The 15,400-nt window shown below is 32.3% G+C and overlaps 1 protein-coding gene across 1 annotated transcript; it reads left to right on the top strand.

The window, feature by feature from the left end:
• The first annotated feature begins 6,514 nt into the window (after positions 1–6,514).
• LOC139842834 (protein SMALL AUXIN UP-REGULATED RNA 51-like) lies at positions 6,515–14,903 on the top strand. The gene is made up of 2 exons (XM_071832935.1): positions 6,515–6,846; positions 14,870–14,903. Exons 1-2 carry the CDS (start codon positions 6,515–6,517, stop codon positions 14,901–14,903), a joined length of 366 nt encoding a protein of 121 aa, XP_071689036.1.
• Positions 14,904–15,400: the final 497 nt, after the last annotated feature.

The raw sequence follows: 15,400 nt of genomic DNA, 5'->3' as shown, positions 1-15,400 counted from the left end.
TCACCGTTTTCCTCCCACTTTCTTTTGACTTGCTTCACATTGGCCTCTTCAGCCGTCTGTTCTTTAATTCTTTCCTCAATCTGGTTCACTAGTTTGTGAGCCATTCTACATGCCTGTTGTATGGAGGCGGGCTCGTGTGAACTTATATCTTCTTGGATTCTTTCCGGTAATCCTTTCACAAACGCGTCGATCTTCTCTTCCTCATCTTCGAACGCTCCCGGACACAATAGGCACAATTCTGTGAATCGTCTTTCGTACATGGTAATATCAAATCCTTGGGTTCGTAACCCTCTAAGTTCTGTCTTGAGCTTATTGACCTTGGTTCTGGGACGGTACTTCTCGTTCATCAAGTGCTTGAATGCTGACCATGGTAGTGCGTAAGCATCATCTTGTCCCACTTGCTCTAGATAGGTATTCCACCATATTAACGCAGTACCTGTGAAGGTATGCGTAGCATACTTCACTTTGTCCTCTTCAGTACACTTACTTATGGCAAACACCGATTCGACCTTCTCGGTCCACCGTTTCAATCCAATCGGTCCTTCGGTTCAATCAAATTCCAAAGGTTTGCATGCAGTGAATTCTTTGTAGGTGCATCCTACACGATTTCCTGTACTGCTAGATCCAAGGTTATTTTTGGTATGTAGCGCGGCCTGTACTGCGGCTATGTTTGAAGCAAGAAAGGCACGAAATTCCTCTTCACTCATATTCAAGGTGTGTCGAGTAGTCGGTGCCATTTCCTTCAAAATAGTCAAATGAAACGAGTTAATCATATAGAATATCAAGAGTAGTCAATAGTATTTCGTAGCGTAATATGAACTTATTTATAAAAGCTCTTTCTTCATATTAGCGTTTTATACTCTTTAATTCAGGTAGTACCTACCCGTTAAGTTCATACTTAGTAGCTAACATACCATTTCAACAACTACAATTCTATATGAAAAACTAATCACAAAAAAAATATATATATATCATATTCAAACCTTTATACAATAACTTGCAAACTTACAATACCGCTATTTTACATATAGCATGAAATATAGCACATACAACTTTGATACAAAGTAGTTGCGAAGATAATTCTAGTTAATAAATAAGGCGTTCAGCAAAGGCAATAAAGACACGTAATTCATACGTCAAGAAACAAGTCATGCATTCTGGTTTTACTAATACCACTTCCCATCCTTGGTTTTGTGGAACATAACCATTGTGACCGATAGTAAGACAATGTGTTGTAACGTCGTCAAAAGGATGAAGGTTACGTAATGACCAACAATCTCGTAATAACCTAAAAACCTCATTTCTTACCCCAATTACCGACTCCGTCACTTGTGGGAACGTTTTGTTTAATAGTTGTAGCCCGATGTTCTTGTTCTCACTTTGGTGAGAAGCGAACATTACTAACCCGTAAGCATAACATGCTTCTTTATGTTGCATGTTAGCCGCTTTTTCTAAATCACGAAGTCCTATATTCGGATATATTGAGTCAAAATAATTTCTTAACCCGTTGCGTAAAATAGCATTTGGGTTCCCCGCAATATATGCGTCAAAGTAAACACATCGTAACTTATAGATTTCCCAATGTGATATCCCCCATCTTTCGAACGAAAGCCTTTTATAAACCAAGGCATTCTTGGAACGTTCTTTGAATGTCTTACAAACAGATCTCGCCTTAAATAGTTGTGCCGAGGAATTCTGACCGACTCTAGACAAGATTTCATCAATCATGTCTCCGGGTAGGTCTCTTAAAATATTGGGTTGTCTATCCATTTTGTGTTTTTATACTGTAAAATAGACAAGAGTTAGATTCATAAAAAAATACTTATTAATACAAGCAATTTTTACATATATCATAAAGTATAAGCACACTATATTACATATATTACACCACACGAATACAACTATCTTATTCCGACTCGCTCGTTTCTTCTTCTTCGGTTTTGGTTTGTTTTGCCAAGTTTCTAGGGATATATGATGTTCCCCTAATACGAGCCGTCATTTTCCACATTGGTTTAGAAAAACCCGGTGGTTTAGAGGTTCCCCGGTTATTGTCACAACTTAAGAAATACGGGTGTTGACGATACATATAAAGTTCATCGGGTTTGGAATCAAATTTCTCTATTTTTATGCCCTTTCCCTTATTGTTCTCTTTTGCCTTATTAAATTGTGTTGGGGTAATTTCTATAACATCATCGGAATCCTTGTCGGGATCCGATTCATCGGAGAATTGGTAATCCTCCCAATACTTTGCTTCCTTGGCGGAAACACCATTGACCATAATTAACTTTGGTCGGTTGGTTGAGGATTTTCTTCTACTTAACCATTTTATTATTTCCCCCACTGGTTCTATTTCTTCTTCCGGTTCCGATTCTTCTTCCGGTTCCGATTCTTCTTCCGGTTCCGACTCTTCTTCCGGTTACTCTTCGGGAACTTGTGAATCAGTCCACGAATCATTCCAATTTACATTTGACTCTTTATTATTATTAGGTGTGTCAATGGGACTTGTTCTAGAGGTAGACATCTATCACATAATATCAAACACGTTAAGAGATTAATATATCACATAATATTCACATGTTAAAAATATATAGTTTCCAATAAAATTTGTTAAGCAATCATTTTTCAAGTAAACACGGTCGAAGTCCAGACTCACTAATGCATCCTAACAAACTCGATAAGACACACTAATGCAAAATTCTGGTTCTCTAAGACCAACGCTCGGATACCAACTAAAATGTCCCGTTCTTATTGATTAAAAACGTTCCATATTAATTGATTTCGTTGCGAGGTTTTGACCTCTATATTCGAACGTTTTTCAAAGACTGCATTCATTTTTAAAATAAACCATAACCTTTATTTCATAAATAAAGGTTTAAAAAGCTTTACGTAGATTATCAAATAATGATAATCTAAAACATCCTGTTTACGCACGACCATTACATAATGGTTTACAATACAAATATGTTACATCGAAATCAGTTTCTTGAATGCAGTTTTTACACAATATCATACAAACATGGACTCCAAATCTTGTCCTTATTTTAGTATGCAACAGCGGAAGCTCTTAGTATTCACCTGAGAATAAACATGCTTTAAACGTCAACAAAAATGTTGGTGAGTTATAGGATTAACCTATATATATCAAATCGTAACAATAGACCACAAGATTTCATATTTCAATACACATCTCATACATAGAGATAAAAATCATTCATATGGTGAACACCTGGTAACCGACATTAACAAGATGCATATTTAAGAATATCCCCATCATTCCGGGATCCTCCTTCGGACAAGATATAAATTTTGAAGTACTAAAGCATCCGGTACTTTGGATGGGGTTTGTTAGGACCAATAGATCTATCTTTAGGATTCGCGTCAATTAAGGTGTCTGTTCCCTAATTCTCAGATTACCAGACTTAATAAAAAGGGGCATATTCGATTTCGATAATTCAACCATAGAATGTAGTTTCACGTACTTGTGTCTATTTTGTAAATCATTTATAAAACCTGCATGTATTCTCATCCCAATAATATTAGATTTTAAAAGTGGGACTATAACTCACTTTCACAGATTTTTACTTCATCGGGAAGTAAGACTTGGCCACTGGTTGATTCACAAACCTATAACAATATATACATATATGTCAAAGTATGTTCAAAATATATTTACAACACTTTTAATACATTTTGATGTTTTAAGTTTATTAAGTCAGCTGTCCTCGTTAGTAACCTACAACTAGTTATCCACAGTTAGATGTACAGAAATAAATCGATAAATATTATGTTAAATCAATCCACAACCCAGTGTATACGTTTCTCAGTATTGATCACAACTCAAACTATATATATATTTTGGAATCAACCTCAACCCTGTATAGCTAACTCCAACATTCACATATAGAGTGTCTATGGTTGTTCAGCAATATATATATAGATGGGTCGACATGATAGGTCGAAACATTGTATACGTGTCTATGGTATCTCAAGATTACATAATATACAATATAAGTTGATTAGGTTATGGTTGGAATAGATTTATTACTAACTTTCACGTAGGTAAAATGAGTAGTTTTTATCAATCTTGTTTTACTCGCCATTTCTTCGTTTCTAATCCATTTTGAGTGATTCCAGTGGCCACGGTTTCGTATTGAACTTAACTTTATGAATCTAAACAGAAAAAGTATAAATTCATAGTCAAAAATACAAGTTACAAGTCATTTTTGAAAGAGGTAGTCATTTCCGTCGAAAGAACGACATCTTGATGACCATTTTGAAAAACATACTTTCACTTTGAGTTTAACCATGATTTTTGGATATAGTTTCATGTTCATAAAAAAAATCATTTTTCCATAAGTATAGCTTTTAAATCAAAGTTCTTCTTAGCTTTTAATTATCCCAACCAAAACAGCCCCCGGTTTTACTACGACGGCGTATATCCAGTTTTATGTTGTTTATCGTGTTTTCAGGTTTTAAATCATTAAGTTAGCATATCATATAGATATAGAACATGTATTTAGTTGATTTTAAAAGTCTAGTTAGAAGGATTAACTTTATTTGCGAACAAGTTTAGAATTAACTAAACTATGTTCTAGTGATTACAAGTTTATAACGTTGAATAAAATAGCTTTTTATGTATGAATGGAATGATGTTATGAACATCATTACTACCTCAAGTTCCTTGGATAAACCTACTGAAAATGAGAAAAATGGATCTAGCTTCAAAGGATCCTTGGATGGCTTGAAAGTTCTTAAAGCAGAATCATGACACGAAAACAACTTCAAGTAAGATTTCCACTCGAAATAAGATTGTTATAGTTATAGAAATTGAATTAAAGTTTGAATATGATTATTACCTTGTATTAGAAAGATAACCTACTGTAAGTAACAAAGGTTTCTTGATATTGGATGATTACTTGGAATGGATTTAGAAAACTTGGAAGTAAACTTGCAATCTTGGAAGTATTCTTGATTTTATGAAACTAGAACTTTTGGAATTTATGAAGAACACTTAGAACTTGAAGATAGAACTTGAGAGAGATCAATTAGATGAAGAAAATTGAAGAATGAAAGTGTTTGTAGGTGTTTTTGGTCGTTGGTGTATGGATTAGATATAAAGGATATGTAATTTTGTTTTCATGTAAATAAGTCATGAATGATTACTCATATTTTTGTAATTTTATGAGATATTTCATGCTAGTTGCCAAATGATAGTTCCCACATGCGTTAGGTGACTCACATGGGCTTCTAATAGCTGATCATTGGAGTGTATATACTAATAGTACATACATCTAAAAGCTGTGTATTGTACGAGTACAAATACGGGTGCATACGAGTAGAATTGTTGATGAAACTGAACGAGGATGTAATTGTAAGCATTTTTGTTAAGTAGAAGTATTTTGATAAGTGTCTTGAAGTCTTTCAAAAGTTTATGAATACATATTAAAACACTACATGTATATACATTTTAACTGAGTCGTTAAGTAATCGTTAGTCGTTACATGTAAGTGTTGTTTTGAAACCTGTAGGTTAACGATCTTGTTAAATGTTATTAACCCAATGTTTATAATATCAAAAGAGATTTTAAATTATTATATTATCATGATATTATGATGTACGAATATATCTTAATATGATATATATACATTAAATGTCGTTACAACAATAATCGTTACATATATGTCTCGTTTCAAAATCATTAAGTTAGTAGTCTTGTTTTTACATATGTAGTTCATTGTTAATATACTTAATGATATGTTTACTTATCATAATATCATGTTAACTATATATATAACCATATATATGTCATCATATAGTTTTTACAAGTTTTAACGTTCGTGAATCACCGGTCAACTTGGGTGGTCAATTGTCTATATGAAACCTATTTCAATTAATCAAGTCTTAACAAGTTTGATTGCTTAACATCTTGGAAACACTTAATCATGTAAAATAACAATTTTATTTAATATATATATAAACATGGAAAAGTTCGGGTCACTACAGTGATGAGCTGCGATATAAAGTAGCAGCGACTAATAACATCCATCAGGTAATAATAACAATAATTCGAGTTTCATGAATTTGTTTTGATAGTATTTGCATTGTTATCCGAAAGCAGATATAGAAGTAATGGTTTTCGAAAGGTTGTAGGTTTGGTTCTTGGGTTCTAGCTAAACATAACACAAATGCAGCAGTCTGCAGCAGTTTGTTCGAGACCGAAATAAATAGAACGAGATTAGTTTGCTTACATTGGGGTTGTGGTGGTTGTCATGTATATTTAAACATATATATATATATATATATATATATATATATATATATATATATATATATATATATATATATATATGTAGAATAGATGATTGGTTTTTTTGACAGCCATAAACAAACGTAGTAGTTCATAGTAGCTGTTGCAGATTAGATAATCATGAATAAGTGATTGTTTGTGTGGTGTTTGATTGGTTGCAGTTATAGTAATCAAGGGTGTTCGAAGGAGGACTGAATATTAACGAAGATGATGCAAGTGAAGATAGTAAAAGCATGGCTTAAGAAAAGGCCTTTTAATGAATTTGGTAATGGGGTTCTGGCTTGGTTAAATTGTGAGAAGTGGTGTTCATGGGCATTCAACAAGAAATCATTATACATGCATGAAGATGATGAAGAAGATAATTATATTCCAAGAGACGTACCAAAAGGTCATATGGTAGTCTATGTAGGAGAAAACCAAACAAGGTTTGTCATCAATGTGATATTACTTAAAAACCCTTTGTTCAATGCTTTGTTGGATCAAGCTCAAGAAGAATACGACTTCACTGCTGATTCTAGGCGGTTATGGGGTGATCAAAGGTGGTGCTTTATATTGAAGATGGCGATAAAATAAATGGAAACAGTAATCGAGTAAATGGGTTGTGATGGTATTTGTTCTTGGTTAGTTCGAATAGAAACAAAATAAAACAGGAAAGTTGCAAGCAGATGAACAAGTGCAGCAGAAGCTGATTTTTGATATTATTCAGAAAAAGAAATAGCAGCGTGACTGTGGGTGGTTGTCTGGTTAGTGTAAGTAGTCGATGATAGTGAAGATAGATGGGTGTTATAGTGGTGATTTTTCGGTTACCTCGCTTGTTGCATAGACACAGAAAACGAATAAGAAAACTAAAATAATGATGGTGATGGTTGATTGAAAAAGGAAAGTGGTGAGAGTGGTGCTTGAACTAATGTGGTGGCTCGTTGGTGAGTGCCGCGTGTGGTGGTGATGGTGAGATAGCAGAAGACAAGATGGTGTGTGTTAAATGATGATTTTGTGTTCCTTTATTCCATAAATATATGTATATTTATATAACTAGATAGAATAGATAGAAGTGGCCGACAACTAATTACCTTTTATAATAATTCAAACTTTATACTGTATAAATATTCGATTATGGCGATGGAAGTCAACATAGTACATGCATAATTCTCACAACACAGTAACCTCGATTGATATTTCATAATCACGGATGAATAAAAAAAAATTGATGTTGTTAGAAGTTGCTTTCAATCCAATTAAGCACAGTATATGTATGATTGCAATCGATAACTGAATTATAATATAATATAATAATAATCATAATATAACTTAAATATAAAACGTGTAATCTGTTAGCCACATATTACTATTGGTTTAATATTTCAAATTGTATTTCCAATTACTATATATATATATATATATATATATATATATATATATATATATATATATATATATATATATATATATACACACACACACACACACACACACACACACACACACACATAGCTTTTTACAATTAATTGTTCGTGAATCGTCAAAACTGGTCGAGGTTAAATGAATGTAATGAAAACAGTTCAAAAATTTTGAGACTCAGGATTACAGACTTTGCTTATCGTGTCAAAATCGTAATAAATTTAAGTTTAAATTTGTTCGGAATTTTTCGGGTCGTCACAGTACCTACCCGTTAAAGAAATTTAGTCTCGAAATTTGAATGAGGTCGTCATGGCTAACAATAAAAATGTCTTCATGACGAATATGTGTCGATAAATAATGTTTTATCATTATTGATTAATGTAGATAAAACTATTCGATTATGTGAAGCGTACAAATGAAGTTATCACAAAAGAGTGAAATGAGAAAATGAAGATTCGATTTAACCGGTGACGTAGTCACGATTGAATTCCAGAATTCAAGGGATTTAAAAGAAAATCTTGGAAATCTTATAAGATCTGATTCCTCGAGATTTAAGGAAATTAGGATCTCTTTAATTATATGCGATGAATCTGTCCCGATTACTACGTCGGATATTTCCCTTATAAATTTACCTTTTCTGTTCCATTAGTTTTCACCACTTCTATACTCAATTCCCAAATTCAAAAGATTTTGAAAATGCTTAATCCAGTTCTGATCCTTGTCCTTACCCTGACTATCGCAACAATCATCCTCCTTTTCCAACTTCCACCGGATGAATCGGTTTACTTCTACTTTGCCCTTGGGGTTATAGTATTTTTAATTCTCCCGTGTCTTTATATTGCGATAAACATTGATATCCACGGTTTGTAATTTATGTGTTGTTATCGAGCTTTATGTTCTCCCTTTTATTTCGGAGTCCCTACTTCCGTCTTCTATAATCATTGTCATTCACAGTTAATGTTCTCTCCTATTTGCTGCGATTTATACCCCCTTTCTATTTCGAAGCTTCATACTTTTGTTTTCTTTTCACAAGTAATGGTCCAGAATTCGTAGGTATGGAGTTTCGAATTATCATAATATACAGGGTAGAAAGGAATAGTAGTAGCACGATTTAATTTGTCAAATTACCAGAATCACTGAGAATAGAACTATCAAGAATATATTTTATTGATATGTTCAGAAGTTAAGCAGAATGAAAGAGTTATGTAACATGGCACATGATGACGTTATGATCTGTGAATCATCACGTTCCATTAGAAACTCAGCATCACTTACTGTAATATAATCACATTGATCAAGTGTCATTATATTATACTAACTCATGCATCAATTTCCAACACTACTTCAAAATCATTCATAATTCAAACTCAAATTTTAAAGAAATTTAGAAACTAAAGTAGTTTCCTTTATGATGTAATATGGATAGCACGAAGAGATAAATAATTTCGGATAAGAATATTTATGAAAATATCTTCAGAAATATCGAAGATATTTATGATGATATTTTGGTATTTCTAAGTTCGATGGTTGATTAAGAAAGAATTTTCGCAAGATTTTAACATGAGTACGGAGCAAGATATTCGTTGAAGGTTTCATTGGATCCAGAATTACCTGGATTCTGTGAATATATGGTATGGTCCTTGTATTTGGCCTTGGTCTCCTTTATGGTTTGCTCAATCTGTTTTTCGGTACCAAATTTTCTATCGAGCGTTCCTAACACTCCCTTCTTTATCATCAAACTTTTGGCCGTTTAGACCATCTACAATTTTTTTCTGTTTCCTCTGCATTTAATGCTACCATACCTGAATCTTCGGTTATCAATCCGAGGTGATTTCAAGAGAATTGTGTTTTTAGATGATTAAACGCTGATGGTAATATGGTGGAATATAAAAGGTTCCCCAGTAACAATAAAAATATCAAGGTTATAATAAGGTTGTTTCGAACGAAAAGTCAAAGTTGACTTGCTGGAGCTGTGACAAAACTGGCTATCTCAAAAAGGAATAGCAAAGTTATATTCGGTAATAATAACGCTAAAGGAATTAACACAGCTACGTGTTAAACGTTTACTCAGTTTTCGAGAGTTTTTCAGGTGCATGATTATTTCTTAAATCTTTCTTCTCGTAGATGAAGTGCGGTTGATTCATCCTCTCGATCGAGGTTTTTTCAAGAATCATGAAAGGTTTGAATGCATATTGTAATCGTCAAGATACAAATGAGGTTTAAGATGAAATCAAGTGGCAAACTTGAAGAATCATTTAGTTACATATGTTATAATCAATATTTTAATTCATTTTAATTGTCCAATGTTGGTAGTCCACAGTTAGCAGTCCAGAGTTACTAATTCAATAATTCATATATAGTTTATAATATTCAAATTAATTAATATGTATCGTGACCCGTGTACATGTCTCAGACTCGATCACAACTCAAAGTATATATATTATTATAGAATCAACCTCAACCCTGTATAGCGAACTCTAACATTACAGCATATAGAGTGTCTATGGTGATTCCAAATAATATATATAGATGCGTCGATATGATATGTCAAAACCTTGTATACGTGTCCCGATATTTAAAGTGCGTAAAATAAATAACAGAAATTAAATGATGATAAATTAAATTGCGAGAATATAAATTACGATAAATAAATTGCGATAAATAAAATGTAATCAGTTAGCTAGGAACAGTTAGCGTGGATTCTTAACAAAATTTTCTCATGGTTAATTTGTTTGTTTCTAACAAATTTTATTTTTTGTCCAATGTTTTCTTCATTATGCCACTTGTTGGATTCTGATAGATCAAAATCCAAATATGAAATTGAATGAAAAGGATTATTCTGCGGTGAACGGATACGTATATCGGTGGTTGTAAATAGGACAGTAAATGACTGTTGAATTAGATTTGAAAGAATGTACAGTGTACCTATTAATGTGAAATCTAAATATTCCTCGGGTATTACCTACCCGTTAAAATATTTTCACCATTAACAGTTTGTACGAAAGAATTTTTAATTACAATCCTTATGAAAATATATATATATATATATATATATATATATATATATATATATATATATATATATATATATATATATATATATATATATATATATATATATATATATATATATATATATATATATATTTTCTTCAGATTTAATCATGGATTTAATGAGTCAATATAATATTAAACTCATTTGATTTACCGTTAGAACAAGAATATGTAATCTCTTAAAACATTAGAGATTACATAATCGCCATGTCGAACGAATATAAATGATATAGAACGATACGTAGTACGATGATTATACTTGAGGTACAGAATGAGATGTTGAGGCATGGATTGTTGATGGTACTTGTGTTGCCGGTGCTGTTGTTGAAGCTGGTAAGTTTTGCACCATATTCTCCAAATTGATTATTCGAGCGCGAAGTTCGCTAACTTCTTCTATTATTCCGGGATGATTGTCGGTCGGAACGAGCGGATGAATAAGGTTTAGAATTGTGGATAGAATATAATCGTGTCGAACTACTCTGGAAATGAGGCTGAAAATGGTGTTTCGGATAGATTCGCCGGTAAGTGCTTCAGGTTCTTCGCCAAGAGGGCAATTTGGTTGGTGGAAAGGATCACCTTCTTCGCGTCTACATTGATTAAGTCGACTACGAACCCATCAGATGAATTGGGGATGGCTTATTGATTGATTCATTCTGGTGACACCGCTTTCGGAGCTTAGGTGAATATCCATGTCGGAAAGCTGTCAGAATAACTATCGGAATAGCTATCGAAATCTGAGGGATTCGAACTGGTTGAGAGATTCATCTCGTACGATTAGATGAAGGATTTTTGATAAGAAATAGATTATAGGATGTAGACTAGTACCCTGCAATACATAATTTACATATGCATATATAATACTAAAATCCCATAAGTTACAGAGGAATCTACGGAAGCTGTCAGGCAAAGGTAACAATAACAGATACGCTAAGATATGAATTTATCTATACACTGTCTATGCAATAGAGGCAGTAAGACATGTCTAGACTAAGAATGATAAGCAGGTAATTTCCTAAGGATGATAAGCAGATGATTTCCGACTAGAAATGATAAGCAAAACTTTTGACATGCCGACACGGTCGAAGTCCAGACTCACTAATGAATCTAAACAACTATAAGTTAGACACACTAATGCAAGACCTGGTTCGCTAAGACCACTGTTCTGATACCAACTGAAGGGACCCATCCTAATCCATATGGACGAATACATTACATTTGGTTACATCGCGAGGTACTTGACCTCTATATGATACATTTTACAAACATTGCATTCGTTTTTAAAAGACAAACTTTCATTACATAGAAAGTTGACGGCATGCATACCATTTCATATTATATCCACTATAATTGACTTAGTAATAATCTTGATGAACTCGATGACTCGAATGCAACGTCTTTTAAAATATGCCATGAATGACTCCAAGTAATATCTCTAAGATGAGCATATGCACAGCAGAAGATTTCTTTTGTACCTGAGAATAAACATGCTTTCAAGTGTCAACCAAAAAGGTTGGTGAGTTTATTAGTTTATCATAAATAATCATTTCATAATTTTTAATAGACCACAAGATTTCATATTTCCATTTCTCATAAACATACGTCCCATGCATAGAGACAAAAATCATTCATATGGATTGAATACCTGGTAACCAACATTAACAAGATGCATATAAGAATATCCCCTATCATTCCGGGAAATCCTTCGGACATGATAAAAACAACATCGAAGTACTAAAGCATCCGGTACTTTGGATGGGGTTCGTTAGGCCCAATAGATCTATCTTTAAGATTCGCGTCAATTAGTAGAATGGTTTACTAATTCTTAGGTTACCAAGTAAAAGGGGCATATTCAGCTTCGATCATTCAACCATATAATGTAGTTTCGATTACTTGTGTCTATTTCGTAAAACATTTATAAAAATTGTGCATGTATTCTCAACCCAAAAATATAAAGGGTAAAAAGGCAAATGAAACTCACTCTACAATATTTTGTAGTAAAAATATTCATACGACGAAACTGAACAATGCAAGGTTGGCCTCGGATTCACTAACCTATATCATTTATATATATACATTAATACCTATAATCGTAATTGAACAATTTCATATATTATAACTTATTTTATATATTATATATATTTAATTTGTGGATATATATTTATAATGACTAATATTTATATAGTTATATTAATATATATTTGGTTAATATTATATTTAAAATACTTAATTTGTTATATATGAATATCTATATAAAAATGTTAATGTAATTAATATCTACTTATATGTAATATTACTAAAAGTATATTTTTATATACGAAATGTTTATTTGATAACATAATATCAACATTAGTAATAAAAGTTGTTTTTTGATTATAATGATAATAATACTACTAGTAATAGTAACTATAAAAATAATGATTTTACAAATAATAATAATACTAATATTTATTTTAATATCTATAATGATAATAATGAAAATAATAATGATAATAATAATAATAATAATAATGATAATAATATTTATGAACATGATAATAATCAGAATATTAATGATAATACTAATGATAATAATGTTAGTTTTAATGATAATGAAAATAATTATTTTATTAATCAAGATGATAATAATACTTATATTCATGATAATAATAATAATAATATCTATACCTTGAATATTAAGTAAGTCCATTAATATTTAAGAAGTCCATGAACATGACCCATTTGTGTTGATAATTGGATCTCTAGAATAGCCCATCCAATAGTCCAGTACTATACGGTTTCTTTGTGTTAGGTTTATGTTGTGAGTATTAGGGTATTTAGCAGAATATTCGACATTTCATCAATCATGGTTTCGATTTTTCTCTGCTCATCACCGATCATCTTCCATCATCATCGTTCTTCCTTATTGACCATCATCATTTATCAAATCATAACCGGCATAATTAAGAATCCATATTCGAGATATAGTGATCGATTTTCAGAAGGAGCTCGATTTCATAACATCTTCAATGAGGTTGATTCATATAAATTGGGTTTAGAATCTTGAGGTATAATCAGATTCTAATGCTGGTACATCAACACATCCGAATTACATCAACCGATTCTTCTTCAATTGAATCGGTTGTTTCATTTGAGTTTGTTAAATAAAGTTTCAGTCTCAGATTGATTCGAATGAATTAGTTAAAAGGTGAACCCTCAGATCTCTTAGAATAGAATATAGCAATTTCTAATAGTATTTTCTTGATATTTTAGGTTTATGATGAAGATTGTTTTGCAGGTGGTGATTCTAATGATTGTGATGGGTTTTATAATCTAATATGGGTGTCGATTCCCTAATAACTTCTTGAAAAACATCTAAAAGGTAATATGATAATGAAGGATTTGAAATTTTTATATTACCTGAGGCTTTGTTGATTTTTACCTAATTAGAATTATAATCACATCAATGTTTTCACTATTGTCGTCGGATCTTAGTATGCTCTTTATGTTACTGATATTAATCAATGACTATAGCTAGCAAGTTATTCCAGCCGTAGACAGAGAATAGGAACAGCAGAAGCTTTAAATTTAATGATGGGTTATGGTAGTTATCGATTGGTGGTTTGGAGTGGTGATTGACTAGATCCAGAAGGAACCCGGTAGCAACAACAATCACGATGGTGATGAGCTGCGATATAAAGTAGCAGTGACTAATAGCATCCATCAGGTAATATTAACAATAATTCGAGTTTCATGAATTTGTTATGATAGTATTTGCATTGTTATCGGAAAGCAGATACAGAAGTAATGGTTTTCGAAAGGTTGTAGGTTTGGTTCTTGGGTTCTAGCTAAACATAACACAAATGCAGTAGTCTGCAGCAGTTTGTTCGAGATCGAAATAAACAGAACGAGATTAGTTACTTTAAACACACACACACACACACACACACATATATATATATATATATATATATATATATATATATATATATATATATATATATAGAGAGAGAGAGAGAGAATAGATGATTGGTTTTTTTGATAGCCATAAACAAACGTAGTAGTTCATAGTAGCTGTTGCAGTTAGATAATCATGAATAAGTGATTGTTTCTGTGGTGTTTGATTGGTTGCAGTTATAGTAATCAAGGGTGTTCGAAGGAGGACTGAATATTAACGAAGATGATGCAAGTGAAGTTAGTGAAAGCATGGCTTAAGAAAAGGCCTTTTAATGAATTTGGTAATGGGGTTCTGGCTTGGTTAAATTGTGAGAAGTGGTGTTCATGGGCATTCAACAAGAAATCATTATACATGCATGAAGATGATGAAGAAGATAATTATATTCCAAGAGACGTACCAAAAGGTCATATGGTAGTCTATGTAGGAGAAAACCAAACAAGGTTTGTCATCAATGTGATATTACTTAAAAACCCTTTGTTCAATGCTTTGTTGGATCAAGCTCAAGAAGAATACGACTTCGCTGCTGATTCTTGGCGATTATGGGGTGATCAAAGGTGGTGCTTTATGATGAAGATGGCGATAAAAGAAATGGAAACAGTAATCGAGTAAATGGGTTGTGATGGTGTTTGTTCTTGGTTGGTTCGAATAGAAACAAAATAAAACAAGAAAGTTGCAAGCAGATGAACAAGTGCAGCAGAAGCTGATTT

The sequence above is a fragment of the Rutidosis leptorrhynchoides genome, chromosome 4 (genome assembly GCF_046630445.1).
Source record: "Rutidosis leptorrhynchoides isolate AG116_Rl617_1_P2 chromosome 4, CSIRO_AGI_Rlap_v1, whole genome shotgun sequence".
Taxonomy (NCBI): Eukaryota; Viridiplantae; Streptophyta; class Magnoliopsida; order Asterales; family Asteraceae; genus Rutidosis; species Rutidosis leptorrhynchoides.
This window is presented reverse-complemented; position numbering and strand designations above follow the sequence as displayed.

What these genes read in the sequence shown, in the direction of transcription:
- LOC139842834 (XM_071832935.1), top strand. Translation starts at nt 6,515, where the DNA reads ATGATGCAAGTGAAGATAGTAAAAGCATGGCTTAAGAAAAGGCCTTTT. An exon ending in CGGTTATGGGGTGATCAAAG is followed by an intron (nt 6,847 to 14,869) that starts GTGGTGCTTTAT and finishes GATTGGTTGCAG; the next exon opens with TTATAGTAATCAAGGGTGTT.